We start from the raw sequence: 15,566 nt of genomic DNA on the forward strand, positions 1-15,566 counted from the left end.
CCCATTGGATCACCTGGTTATAAAGGGCACAGCAGACCACGATGATGGATCTCACCCTCTGCGGACTGTATTGCAGGGCTCCACCAGAATGGTCCAGGCACTGGAACCCCATGTTCAGCATCCTGATGAGTTGCTCCACCAAGTTACGAGTTGCAGCATGAGCCCCTTTATACCGTCGATCTGCTGCAGTTAGAGGCCACCGTAAGGGTGCCATCAGCCACGGCCTCAGTGGGTAGTCTTGTCCCTGAGGAGTCATCCCTGCAGCTCCTGTGGACACTGGAAGACTCCAGGGATCTGTGACTGACTGAGGATGTAGGCGTTGTGCGCACTCCCTAGAAACTGCGTGCACACCTGCAGGATATGTTTCTTGTGGTCACATACCAGCTGCACATTCAGTGAGTGGAATCCTTTGAGGTTGATGTAGTTCACCGATTGTAGCAGTTGAAACCTGAGTGTCATATGGGTGTAGTCAATCGGACCCTGCGCCTGTGGGAATCCCGAGATCCAGGAGAATCCAATCACTCTTGCATCTTGGCTCTCCTGGTCAGGGGCGAAATGTATAAAGTTGTGTGCCATGGGGAAGATGGCATCTGTGACCTCATGGGTGCATTTGTGGGTGGCGGATTGTGAAATCCCACAGAGGTCACCTGTGGAGCTCTAAAAGGAGCCACTGGAATAGAAATTGAGCGCCGCGATCACTTTCACAGCCATTGGCAGTGGATGCCATCCATATCCCCTTGCCGCCAAGTCCTGCAGTAAGTGGCAGATGTGAGTGAGCAGTTCCCTAGACATGTGCAGTCATCGGCGACACTAGTTCTCGGTCATCTGCAGGAATGACAGGCAGCGTCTAAAGACCCTGGGTGTCACTAGGCGCCGACCAGCCACGGCTCGCTGTTGCCCCGGGCAGTGTGTGCGGGAGCCCGAGCAGCCCCTTCTCCCTGAGATTGCTGCTCTTGCCTTTGCACAGCCAGATGCCTCAGTCACTCTCTCCTCCATCTTCTTTATTCTCTTAGGCCATCAGGCATACAGCGAGGTCACCAGGAGCCATGATCCTGACATGGTCCTCCCACAGCATGAAAGAGAGAGGGAGACATGGTTATCATGGCTATACTTAGCACCTTTCCTGGCCCTGTGTGACCGCCCTTTAATGACTCCTGGAGAGTGCTGGTCACTGTTCAGATGGTCAGAGATGAGTGCGCTGCATGACTGCCCTGTCAACCTGCAACATGCGGGAGACTGCTCCTAAGCAGGATGCTAAGATTGCAAGGGGCTGTGAGCGCCTCCAGCATTGACTGCTACATGACCAGCATTGGCGAGGAGATTGTACAACGTGTGCAATCCAACTACTCCGCAGTCCAGTAAGGTGGTCGCAGACTCGCAGTCTGTGCCAGGGGGCATGGGGGGTTGGGGGGGGTGTGGGTAAGGTCTGGAATGCTTTGCGGCACTTTGGTGCCTTCACGTTGGTTGCGTGGGCAGGCAGTCTAGGAGCCCGAACCCAATCATATCACTGTGGCTGCACCAGATTTGTCTTAGCTGCAGAGGAATAGCCAGTTTATACAGGTGTCCCTACTGAGTGGCCACTTCCCTCACCTACCCTGACCCCCACCTCAATTTCTTGTGAGTGGGATCCAATGCCAGGGCAGCAGTTGCCCCCCACCGACAACAGTCGCCTCTGCGGTAGGGCGGCACATCACCCCGGCGCCCTTGAAGCCTGCAAAGCAACAAGTGGCCCTGGCGAGCTCTGCAGAACGATGCTGTTCACTCACCTCCAGTTCCCCCAAAGTGCAGATCACCAAGTGCACGTCGCTTGTGTGCTGTTGTGAAACACGTCGATGTGCTTTCCCGCCAATGTGGACGGATGGTCTGGCGGTGGTCCAAGAGCCTGGCGGGATACGCGGATGTATTACAATGAGCTCCCCGATGACCATAGGCGGGAAACACAGTCTGCCATTGGCAGGCTGAGCCTTCCCACCGTCATGAAATAGATTGCGCCACAATGTCCACGCACAGCACCTATCATGCCTGCTGCCAGTGGGCACGGAAAATTCTGCCCTCAAGCTTACCCTTGCAAGGATTTGACATTTTGCTTGAAAATGTACTGGCAGGCTAGAGGGTAATATCCCCAAAAAGGTCAAGGACAGTCCAGTGAGGCTTGTTACCAAGATTTTTTTTAAAAAAGATACATTTACTAATTCTTCTTTTTCTGGCTAGCTTTTAAAAAGCTATGTAGTCATTTTAAGATAATTGAGGGTTGCCAGCCAGCTACAATATTCAAATTTGCTTCTCACCAATTGGGATGAAAAGTAACAGATACCCAAATCCTTTGGGGAATGAGAATGACCTCATTTCCTGTTAGCTTATACACCACCCTGAAACTTTTCAAAATTTTCTGAGATGAGACGTTAAAATGCAATTACCTAGCTGCAGATATGGAATAATCAAATTCCTCTGGAATAGTCAGCCTGCAAGATTTAAGAACTGTTTACCAAGCCAGAGGGCAGAATTTTCAGGTCAGCAAGCAGGGGCAGGGCCCGCTCACCAACATGTAAAATGATGTGCGGTGACATTGGGCGTGTGTCCCGACATCACCGCGCATCATTCAGATTTTTAGTTTGGCAAGCACGCACCCGAATCGGCTGCTGTCAAAGGCCTATTATGGCCACTTAAATATCAATTCAAACAATAAACTGAGCTGCCCGTCCATCCTTAAGGCTGACGGGCAGGCGAAGAGCCCAGGCGGCCTTCGTATTTATCATGGAACCTCATCCATGCGTGGAATGAGGTTCCATGAAGGTATTTGAAGCTTTACAAAACATTTTGATAACGATCATAGACATGTCCCAGCTCGTGTGACATTTTCACATAAGGGGACATGTCTTAAATTTTTTTCTTTATTAAAATTTTCAGAAATTAAACTAATCTCCCTGAGGCAGCTCTGTGCCTCCAGGGAGATTTCTGCACTCCTTCATGCGCATGTGCGAACGAGCACACTCCCCGACTCAGGCAACCCCACCGTGCCCCCGCCCGCACAGGTAGCGCTCAGCGCTTCTGGACACGCATCATGCTGGGCAGGCCTTAATTGGCCACACCCTCTCCCGCCCACCCCACCCCCCGACAGGGAGAAAATTCACCCCAGAGAGATGAGAGATCAGAGATCAGAATGCTGTACTGAAAGGCTGCAAAGAAATCTTCTCCAAGCAATTACACTGAGGAAGATAACTGAACAAAACAGCCATAATGTGGAATCACCACATCAGGACCAGCCAAAAGACAGCTAACCATATATTCCTTTGTTTTATCTTCTTCATGCACTGTATAAAATCTTTAATCTCTTATTCTATTATCTGTATTGGTGTGTGTGTGTGTGTGGGCCCAGGGAATGTGTGTGACCTATGAATGATTGTTGTGATTTATCTAGTTTTTTTATTTAATTCAGGAAGTAGTTTCAATAAACTTATCTTGTTCTTTGTTTAGACTCGGAAGACCTGTCTGACTAATTTTTTATAATCTGAAAGTTTACGTATTGGGATTCCTGCAGTATTGGCAATGCACATCCCCATTAAATTCACAAAAAACCCTGTTACGGTCAGACCTGGAATAGTAGAATAGGGGAGGCATTTTTACAGCTCCTCACGTGGTTCTAAAAGGCTGAAAAAGCCAGAAGAAGCCAGAGGAGTTCTGCAGGAGTACAGAAAGCTGAACAAGGTTTTGAGGCCCTGCAAGAGGCAATAGAACCTGTGAGGGTTGAAGAGGCTAAGGGAAAGCCACTTGAGTCAACAGAGATCAGGACTAGGCCAGCAGTATTAGAAAGAAATAGAAGTGAACCTGTTAAGCTAAAGGAGACAGCAATCAGGCCAACAGTGTTAGGAAAGATAAAGATAGAAACCAAGGAAGTTAAAAGGTCGAAGCTAGGCTACTAGTGTTAAAAGAGGTCAAGGAGGGACACATGGAGTTTAAAAAAAAGGGAATGACCTAGACATTGGGTTGGCAGACACTTTCATTTCAGATTTAAATGAGGACCAGAGAAGTTCCCAAGCAGGCAAGGAGACCTTGAGGGAGACGCCCCATTTAGTTGATGAGCCATGGGTACAGCAGGAGCTGAATAGACACCTGTGGGCAGTAAAGTTGCAGAGGACATGGAGCAGGTTAAGAGGAAACCCTTTCCCAAGAAGAAAGAGAGGCGAACATACCCCAAAATGGACACAACTTGCGGAAACCACAAGAGGTATAACAGGGAAATCCAAGAGGAGATAAAAACAAAAAAACTGCGGATGCTGGAAATCCAAAACAAAAACAGAATTACCTGGAAAAACTCAGCAGGTCTGGCAGCATCGGCGGAGAAGAAAAGCGTTGACGTTTCGAGTTCTCATGACCCTTCGACAGAACTTGAGTTCGAGTCCAAGAAAGAGTTGAAATATAAGCTGGTTTAAGGTGTGTGTGTGGGGGGCGGAGAGATAGAGAGACAGAGAGGTGGAGGGGAGGGTGTGGTTGTAGGGACAAACAAGCAGTGGTAGAAGCAGATCATCAAAAGATGTCAACGACAATAGTACAATAGAACACATAGGTGTTAAAGGTAAAGTTGAAGTCCCTAGTCGGAAGATGAGGTGTTGTTCCTCATCTGGAGGAACAACACCTCATCTTCCGACTAGGGACTTTACAGCTTTCCGGACTGAATATTGAATTCAACAACTTTAGGTCGTGAGCTCCTTCCCCCATCCCCACCCCCTTTCTGTTTCCCCCTTCCTTTTTTTTCCAATAAATTATAAAGATTTTCCTTTTCCCATCTATTTCCATTATATTAAAAAAAAACCCCACTAGAGCTATACCTTGAGTGTCCTACCATCCATTCTTAATTAGCACATTCGTTTAGATAATATCACCAACTTTAACTTTAACACCTATGTGTTCTATTGTACTATTGTCATTGACATCTTTTGATGATCTGCTTCTATCACTGCTTGTTTGTCCCTACAACCACACCACCCCCCCCCCCCCACCTCTCTCTCTCTCTATCTCTCCGCCCCCCACACACACACCTTAAACCAGCTTATATTTCAACTCTTTCTTGGACTCGAACTCAAGTTCTGTCGAAGGGTCATGAGGACTCGAAACGTCAACTCTTTTCTTCAAATCCAAGAGGAGTTACCCACTGGTAAATCAAGTGAACGAACTCAAATTTTAAACCCCAACAAACCCAGCAATGCAGATGCTAAGTCCAGTCCGAGTGAGGTGCAGGAAGCAAGTCCAGACAGTGTACCGGGGCTTAAAATCAAATTACAACCTACTGACTTCCAAGAAATCAGATTTGTAAAAATGCCAGATTTGAGCAATTAAATCCATGGATTATAGAGGCAGTCCGGGGAGAGCTAAAGCAGATCAGAGCAGACCAGGCTAGCAGAATTTGCATAGTAAGAGCAATTTTGTTAAGCAGCCTCTGGGCAGAATCAACTGGAGATACAGAATCTCCCTGCCCCCACGAGTGACCAGCAACCTGCGAGTTAATAGCAATATATAAAAAAAAAGACCCTTTAGATAATACCTACTCCGAATTTAAAGAAGGGAACAGGCACAGGGGTTCTGACATAATATTATCCTTTATGTCTGGCTCCAACTGAACAAAGAAAGCTCAGAATCCTGATGCAGAACTAATCTTTTCCAATCAATATATGTTTTGATTGTAAATACCACGAAAAGGTAAAAAGCTACGTGATAGCATGTTCTCCAGATTCTAACCCCAGTTTACAATTATCTGGGTACCAAACCTAAAACAGAGTATAGCCATAACAATAAGGTTAAAAGTGAGATGGGTGTGCATGTTTTTCCTTTTTTTGGTGAATGTCGCACCTGTTTTTGTCAGAACTTACCCCTAAACAGCAAGGGCAATAAGGCCTCAGATTTCCTGACTCCAGTTTACAAAGTAACAAGTAACAAAAGAGAAGTCAAAAAACTGATTATGCACAAGGAAAGCGCTAGGAACCCTTTTCTGCCTCTGTTGTATGTTGATGGTTTTAACCATAGGAGGTAAAAACTCATTCAAAAATATCAACAGAATATCAATTGTTTTCCATCATGTATCAATGGCCAGTCATTGCATCACTGAAACTATTTGATTTTGGAAAGTCTTTTATTACAAAACCCTGCCAGCTTTGGGGCAGTCTGGAGAACACTGAAAGGCTGCAAAAAGGCTGCTTGTCTCTCTCTCTCAACTAAAGTGAACCCTGCCTGCTTATAGCGTGCTGTGGACAGCACACAGAGAAATTCTAAAGAAGACTTCAAATTCAATATAGAGTTTCCAGAAAAAAACAAGGACTACAGCTTTAAGAGCTGCCTCAGCTACAAACAACAGAGGGACTCATAATCAGTAAACTCTATATATATTTTCATTTTATCGTTAATTTGGCCAAAAGTTAACCTCTGCTACTTTGTAACTTGTATTTTGCATGTGTTTGTGTGTTTGTTGCGATGGTCAGGACACTTTTACCTTTTTCTAATATTTTAATATCTTTGGGTGAGTTTTTAACAACAAAAAATTATCTCTTACTCGTTTAAACTCATGAAAGCCTGTCGGACTGAGTTCTTTGCAAACAGCACATAACTAGTTAAGTACATATACTGAATTTACACATTCATCCTTATAAATTTCAAAATACCCTGTTACAATCAACCGAGGAATGGGAAAAAAGGAGGAGTCCTTGCACTCGTCCTCCTATGGTCGTAACATGATACACTTATTAGTCAATTGGGAGTCAATGCATTTGCACGATATTTGTGTGTTGCACTTGAGTTCTAACGGCAACTATGTATTTCCATGTAAGATCTGGACTTTCTTTAAAATGGTTTTAGACACAGTGGAAATCTTTGACCACTGTGATTCCTTTTGCGAGAGGGTGGAAAGGAAACAAAATATTTTCAACATTGGCATGAAACACGATCATGTGTTCCAATGCAGTTGTATTATTTATATCAACATATCTTGTTTTTGCATGCAAATAACATCCAAATTGCCAAATGATTATTTCCATGTTGACAGCATGCCTCTGAAGCCAATGTTACTGTCAGTGGATCAGCCCAACGCAAAGCAGTCGAATTCAAGATGTGGGTGAAGAAAGAAGCAGTTTTCAAAGAGATTCAAAACCTACCATTTTAATGGAAAATGCAGATCTCACTGTGTTACATTTGGATATGTAACTCAGCCTTTTTTTCCCCAATACATAAGTGAATGCAGCTGTGAAACTAAAATCTCCGGCGATAGTGTATGAACACTGAATCCAGAACCTTAAAAGTAGTGACAACGGAAAGTAACTGTGAAGAACATAGATAGCTTTTAAGTTAATATTGGGATATTTGATGACATTATTACTTAGGCTTACAACATTGGCTAGAATCTTGATTCACCTTATTGTGGAACTTCCCTCTTAGTGGTACATACGATCTTATAGAAAGACCTCAAAGGACTGAATGGCCTAATCCTGCTCCTATTTCTTGTGTTCTTATGTTCTCATTTAATATGTTTCTATCAACTAAAGCAGACTTTCATGATGATGTAGTACGATTAAGAATCAATAAAGTCAGCATTCACTACCAATTTTAAAAACTGTGATTTTTTTTTTGGTCCCATTTGTGGCATCAGAAACAGGGAAACATTAAGGTGGGAGAAACTGAGCACAGAAATCAAGGTAAATCTGGAGAAAATCGATATACATTTGAACATCCTTAAAACACCATGGGAATAAAAAGAAAGAGACTAAAAAGGTATTCATCGCTATCATATAATGCAAATCTACTGCAGCATATCTTAGACATTGTTAGCCTCAAACTTATCGCTATTGCCCAATCCAAAAACAATGTTGTTGCTGAAAATAGCAGAAATTGCTTACAATTATATCAAAGCTGAGTTCTGTCCTGTAATTTAATTCATAACCTCCCAGTTCACACACACAGCTGGTATTTCCTAACAAAATTGTGTTCAGAGATGCTCATGCATTATATGCGTATTGGTAACATGGCACATACAACATATAATGCATGTGTTGATATCGCAATGCACCCTAAATATACATAGCATTTCTAAATCTGCGGACATGCCTGCATTCAATTGGAATGCTATTGTAAGTATGGCCCCCTCCATTAAAACGGCAAACCTTGATAATCTATAGGATTTTAAGCTATAAATTTTACCAACTGATTTATAAGTGGCCACTGAAACCTTCTAATAGCTTCATACCTGATCACCCAATACTGACAAAGCTTTTAGTCACTCATCCTAATATTTCCTTCTTTGGTTCAATGTTAATTTTTACCTTATTGTGCTTCTGTGAAGTGTCTCAGGACAGTTTCCTATGTTAAAGATGCTATATAAATGCAAGTTGTTACTGTAGTGCAAAAGCACCACAAGAAAATATTCTTAAAGATTTTCAGCAACCATTTTAAAAGTTAGGATGTGTAGATGAAGTCAGTGGAATCAGAAGAACAGATAGCCAGAGCAGAGCCTAATTAGACAGTAATACAAACAAGATCATTTGTTTGTAGGGTTGGCTTTGTTTAGTACCATCTTATAGCACAGTACTACTGAGATTTTATTCTCTTGTGCTTCATTTTTCTAGTTTCTGACAGCATTAGACACCAAAGATTAATTGCAGAACCTGGCATATTACAGATGAAAGCAATCAAACTGTATCCATGCAAAATTCTGTTGCAGTACTGAAGAGTAATCTAATGTTCAGCTTCTCACAGCACACCAATATATTAATATAATTATGTTAGCTTGAGGGAGCAAGGCAGAGAGGCATACTGGATACAAAGACTAAACAAGAAAAACAGAGCGCCAGAAAAACAAAGGCAGAAAAAGAAAAATAAATAAGAGTAAAACAGAAGTTATTATTTCTAAATACTAAGTTTGGATCACAATATTTGACCAGTTTTATTACTTCTTCATGTGTTTCCTGGTATACTGCTATCCATCTAGGTACACAGGAAAAGCATCAAGAAAATACAGAGGAAGTATGACAATGACTTTGGGTCACTGAATCCACCTGCTTAATCCGGTTAGAACTGTATGTCAACCACTTATCGCCGCTAACATCTTAAGCTCCAAAAGATTTCTTTCAGCTTTCAAGATATACAATTTAATTTTGTCTGACGAATATTTTCTTCTGGTAACATATGGAAAAACAATTAGCTTTGCATTTTCTATATCAAATGCTGTAAGCAAAATTAGAAAAATGCACAAAATTAAAGGACATTTTGACATTGTACTCTTCAAATCAGTTTCAAAAATGTAATTTAGTTATATTGTTATTGGAACGCAACATTAGTTCTGAACAAATTTGTCAAACATAGCACATCTTGTGCATCAGTTTCCCCTAGAATTAATTTCATATTCTTAAATTCACACTAGATATAATATGGGTCTATAATTTATTCTCTTTGCTATTCTCCCAAGTCATCAGATGCTTCTTGATGATCAAGCTAATTTTAATTTTATGAACTAATTTAAAATAAGGTAAGCAGGCTGGAGAATACAGTGTGTGCCATACAACACTTTCATCAAACTTGGTGGTTTGGGGCTAAAAGAATTGGTGTGCTTTCATGAGACACTCACTTCATTAGCCTGAAATTTGCATAGTTGCTCATTGTCTAAAATAAGTGTGCGTTTTTCCTTCTATTGCCTTAAAGAAGAGGAGGATATGGAGGTTAAATATATGAAACAAACTTTCAGACATTATTCCCTGAATGTTCCTAAAACTTATATTTATCCGTACCAAACAAATTGTTAGACTACTTTAAATGACTGGCCCTGAAGTTACTCGGTAGTTATGCTGACATGCTCCCACTGTAACTCTGGCAGGAGACTAGCAGAACCAGGGAAATGTCTAAGACCATTCTGCCATAGTGCACCAAGAGGCTGGAAAAGATATAGATCCCTCGGGCTGTATGACTCACAATAAATGTATGTAATGAATACTAAATATATCCTAACTGTTTGAAGCACCGCAGAGTGCAACATGATGTATGTCGATAACTCCAATCCCATTGCACTGTCTGACTGTCTGTAAAGACCATGCTGAAATGACTGTAATATTCATTGATTATATCAAAGCACCTTGTGATCCATGTGTAAAAGTTGAAAATGACCGTACTTTTTATGATGGCCATTTAGAAATGTTTTGTAATGTTCTTCCAGATATTTTATGAATTAAGTATATTTTTCAAAAAAAAAGCAGAACCAGGGAAATGCCAAGGGCCCAGGTTTCCCCCTTGTCTAGGGGCTTTCTTTTAGACATGAAAGGTCCAGAACTTCTGACCTTACAAGGAAAATGACAGGCTGGGGGCAGAGTGTTGGCACAGTAAAGACAGCTGGTAAGCTTAGCTAGGTCAGATATACCAGCCCCCGCAGGGCCCAAGACAGACATGCAACCTGGAGCCTTACAGGACCCTGCATGCTCAGTGGACAAATCATACCAGTGACACAAGAGAGTTGCCCTTGGCAGCCTAGAATCCAAGGGCATGGAGTAAGCAGGTGTCAGAGATGTGTCTAAAATGGTGCTGGTGCTCACCTGCCCCAACCATATACTGCACCCTCCTACTGACTGTGCAAGTTTGGGTATAAGCCTGGTGTAACCCTCAATATTGCACTCCAAAGAAATTTTGGGCATCCATTAAATTTTTTATTGCATTTTTTCTGCCATTCATAATTGGAAGATGATCAATAAAAATGATAAGGCTGTGCTAACCAATCTGTGTAAAAATAGGTAAAGTTTAAAACGCATTTATACTGAGGAGTGTAATTGAAGCCAGATGTACAGTACTCCTGACAATGACAATCTAAGGAATCCAGCCTAACGCCCAATGGTATCTGAGATTCATATTTACATATATTACTCGAAATGCCTGTTTTCACTTACAACTAAATGCAGAGAGCCACATCCCCTCACTTTGAGGTGCATGAATCACATGTTTTCAACCTCCAACAGCCTTTAGTTGGAGCGGCATCAACAAACATGATAAATAGGGGAATAGTGTTGGCAGGATGCTAGCTGGAGTCCCAACTGTCTCCCTCTCTGTCAGTAAAGGCCCCACCTTTTCAAAGCAACTCCTAACTTTTCAGCGTATTAATTTTGCCCGTATTTTATGGGTCGGTTATGCGCCGTTCAAAGAGACTTTCTTTCTAAAACCAAGTAAACTGCATGGTATCTACTGTGGTGCCGCACTGTCGTTTCCCACACTGGGTTCAAGTCTAACAAAAAAAACGGTCTCGATCAAAATTTCATTTTAAAGATATAAATAAGACATCTGACCAAAGCTGTAGTCTATTGAGTTGTGAGTCTTTTACTCTTTGTTGGCTAACATTGCACTTCTTGTACTCACTTCTCTGTTTTCTTGCAACAATTTCCCATATCGCTTGGATCTGTCACAGGGGCTGCTGTTGAGCACTGACCCTCACAAACTGAACCAGCAGCAGCTAGAAACACAGCACTAGCATTCGTTAGACGGAAGTCATAGACGTGTCTGGAGTGGAGTTATATGTTGAATTAAGATAAGAGCGTCATTTCCTCTCATCTGTCAGTTCTGAACAACAGTAAATGGTAGATAATGTTACTTGAGACGGTTTGATGTATGCTCCGATGCGTCTACGCAAAGCAACTTGTCTAATACCAGAACACGCTATTAAAAAAAACTTTTTTCAAGAGGCAACATGGTTTTGAAGATCAGTAAACGGTGGAAATACATATGCAAGGGAAAAGAAATGTGCTAGTGTAGAAAGCATTCCTCAGTGTTAGAGTTCTCTTTTCTCCTTACAAGGCCGGGTGAATTTCTGTGAACTATTACTAACACAACTCCGCAAATTAGAAGGAATAAATAATGTATTGTTGTAAATATTATAAAGTGGGATTTCTCCCAATTCTAAATTCCTGAGTATTTTTAATCTGATGAACTCAAATATTTTCGCCGGTTAAAAGGATATTGCCAGCAAGTGAAGCATTTCGGAATGACTATTAAGCAAATTAATTCCTCGCTCCCACACTGCAGAAATAGTCTAGTTTCATTTCTGAAATAGCTATTTATAATTTATTTAGGGTTTCCTGTTGCGAGATTAAATAAATCTTTTAAGGAGAAATGGCAATATTAGAGAGATCCTTGCTGAGATATTCAATCGTGAGCCATTAACTTGAAGCGCCCACTCAAGTAAAAAAAAATAAGCACAATATAAGCTGTTGCCACATGTGCCACGGGAGATAGTCGACATATACTAATGAATTCGTGTCTCCAGGATAGAAACATTCAGCCAAAGTGATCTATGTCAGCATCTATGTTCCACACAAGTATCCTCCTGCTCTAACTCCACCCTTCCTCCGTATAACTCTATTCGCTACTCCCTCAAGTCTTAAATCTATAAAACCATCAGCTTCAACCTACCACACCCTCAACAGTCTATGTGTAAAGAAATTCTCCTAAATTATTTACATTAGTAATGATCTTATATTCATGCCCCTTTATCATGGACTCACCCACAAGTGGAAGTAATCTCCACATCCTCTCTATCATATTTTATTTTACAATTTGAGGTCCCTCTAGTCCTCTCTTTTCCAAAGGAAAGAACTCCAGTTTACTCAATCTTCAGTGAGAGTTACAACCTTCCAATTCTGATAACATATATCCTTGTAAATCTTTTCTGCACTTTCTCCAGTGCTTCAATATCCTGGGGAATCCAGAACTACATACAATACTCTAGGTATGCTCAAATCGAGTTCTATATACATTTAACATTTAAATCCCTGTGTTTGTAATCTTACGAAAGCCCTTTTGAAAGTCAATGCATACTACATCCATTGCATTGCTGTCTCTTATTTCTCTTACCTCTTCAAAGAATTCAATAAGGTTGGTTAAATTTAACCATCCTTTTGAAATCCATGCTTTTTATTACATTCTCTGTCTCCTGTGTTTTTTCACCACCTTCCTTTTATTTATTTTGTGTTGTCTCTTTACATCTCACCTGTCTGTAAATGTTTTATTTTCTTGTTTTCCACAGTGGAAAACAAAGTATTACAATTCCAGCATGTGGAACACTATTGAAGTCGCCATTAAAATAAAGAGGCCTTTCATTTTAATCTAGTGTTTACAGCATTGCTATGAATGCTAGGATAGCTCCACCTACAACAATTTCTTCAGCAAAGGAAATACTGTCCAGATATAAAGGCAATGGAAATGTTTGGGTAGAATACTTCTGCTGAATATGGGAAAGTTGGTTGATTTACTATATAAATACAACCATAACACAACACTGTACCTATAAGAAAGAACTTACATTTTTATAGAACCTCATCACAACTCTCAAAATTAACACAAATGGCTTCACTTAGGATGAATTAATCTTAAAAATTAAGAGTTTGTATGTGGATATTTTGTAACCTTAGAGCGTAGTTGCATGTAATTTGGGATTCTTAAAAAGGCAAAGGATACAAAACTCAGTAAGAAGATGGATGCAGGGATCATGTTGCATGATTAGCCCACGCCCATTGCATCTGATGCAGGAGGCATGCAAACTTCATGCTGCCTGCTCATTTACATGATTGCAGCATGCAGCCAATACCAAGCACATTGTGGAGTGGCTGCACACCTGAGCAAAGGGATGCAAAATTATGAGAGATGAGTATGGGTTAAAGCTAGCAGCCCAACTTAAAACCAGCTTGCACCACTTAAAGGGACGTGCATTTTGATTGGAGCACATGCTGCAAGTGGTTGGGGAAGTCTGAAAGAAGAGTGAATATTGTGCAACATGAGAGAGAGTGCGCTCCACGGTTTGCTGATACAGCACTCTGTGCCTTCATGCAGGAGTTGGGCAGGAGGAGAGAAGTTTTCCATCCACCAGGGACCAGAGACCCTCCAGACAGACACTCCCAAGGCTATGGGAACAGATAGCCATTGCAGTCAACAGCATCAAGCCATGAGGACCTGGATGTCATTCCACAAGAAATTCAATGACATCGCATGAATGGTCAAGGTCAGTGAATTCATCTTCAAATGCTATGTCCCACCAACTGCACCATTAGCCTCACAGCCCGCTCAATTTACCACACTCCCTTCACTTGCATCTTCTTTCTCTCATCCTACCTCCTTTGCATTCCACAACCTCTCCTTCTTTACAAGCTATAGATGGTGTAAGCATGTACCCCTTTATTTCACCCCTCTGCTCACCACAACTCTACCCTTGCCACTTTCTCCTTTCAGATACCCAAGAGTTACCATCTGTCCTAGTGCTTCTTACACATTGCTACCAGAACAGTTTTGTCAAGGCTTGTGGAAAATTGCTGATGTTCAGTGGGGGAGACTGAAGACCTTCATGTAGGACAACCTCAAGTAGCTCTTGTCCTAGAAGACCCAGTTTTGGACTGCATCACCTTAGCACAGGCAGCAGCAGTCCAGCTGGCTAACAGGCAATAGCAAGCTCATTGGCAGAGTAGCAGTGGCAGCAGGACCAATGCTATCATCCTGAGAAAGAATATCAGGTTTATGCTCTATATGCCACTGCCACGCCCCTAAGGCAGCAGCTCCACAATCCTTGTCAGGAAGTACAGGAATTAGGTGGAAAAGCAGGAAGACAGTGGCAGGGATGAAGCACCAGTGCTCACTCTCACACTCCTAGGCAATGGTTACCAGCATTGAAAGTGAGAAACAGGATCTCACAGCAGTCCAGCAATTTCTCCTCCAACATATTTCTAGGATTGCTGAGGTGTTGCTATGATGGTCAGTATCAGAGGGAAGATAAGGTGTGGGACTGTTGCTGAATGGGGAATTGAAGTTGTGCTCACTGCTACCATATTCAGATGAGTCCATCACAGACAGGCCAGTTGAAAAGGGACTATGCTGGTTCCTCCACCTTCCCTCCTCTTCCTCCTCTTCAGCTGCTCATTGTATACTTGGTGGCAAGGGCTGAGCCCTCAGGATGGGGAGGTTGTGCAGGATGCAGCAGACCACCCATAAATTGTGGTACATGCCCTGGAGCGTGCTAGAGACTCCTCCAGAGCAGACCAAGCAGTGGAAACATTGTTTAAGCATCCCAGTGGTCTGTTCGATTACATTTCATGTATCAGCATGGCTCTTGTTATTTGAATTCTGCCCATGTGTGCACGGGTTAATCACTAGAGTTATGAGCCAGGCAATCAGTTGCCCTGTAGCCACCTTCTAGTATCTTGTGGTGGCTCAAATGTTGATACTACAGCAAACAGGCACAGAATATAGGCATTTTGATTGATGCCAAGATAATGGGCATTGACCTGCATGATATGCTGAGCAGTGTCATACAACAGTTGGACATTAAGTGAATGGAATCCTTTTTGGTTATGGTGCATCATAACTTTACAAGCAGTACCTACAGACCGTGATGTGAGTAGTCAGCGGCAGCCTGCACCATGGGAAGCCGCATGCTAGCTGCATTTGCTTCGGTCGGGAAAGAATGAATACAATGTGTTCCCCTCCTTTTGTATTCAAGAGCAAAAGTGACCTGGCTTAAACAACCTGTGAGATGTTGGAGGCTTGCTCCAGCCTGGAAGGAGCTTGTCATGAAG

General features: G+C 42.2%; 1 protein-coding gene across 3 annotated transcripts in view; it reads right to left on the reverse strand.

Moving 5' to 3' along the window:
- The window catches only part of si:ch211-214p13.7, a 58,373-nt gene extending 46,883 nt beyond the window's left edge, over nt 1–11,490 (reverse strand). For 2 of the 3 annotated variants that reach the window (XR_005945760.1, XR_005945759.1), the window contains exon 1: nt 11,368–11,489. Coding sequence is in view for 1 of the 3 variants with exons in the window: in XM_041210570.1 (XP_041066504.1) it covers nt 11,368–11,396 (29 nt within the window). In the remaining 2 variants the exon portion in view is untranslated. Of the gene's footprint in view, nt 1–11,367 lie in introns of all 3 variants that reach the window. The other variant, XM_041210570.1, reaches the window with a different exon arrangement.
- Between the last annotated feature and the right edge of the window lie 4,076 nt (nt 11,491–15,566).

The sequence above is a fragment of the Carcharodon carcharias genome, chromosome 18 (genome assembly GCF_017639515.1).
Source record: "Carcharodon carcharias isolate sCarCar2 chromosome 18, sCarCar2.pri, whole genome shotgun sequence".
In the NCBI taxonomy this organism is placed as follows: Eukaryota; Metazoa; Chordata; class Chondrichthyes; order Lamniformes; family Lamnidae; genus Carcharodon; species Carcharodon carcharias.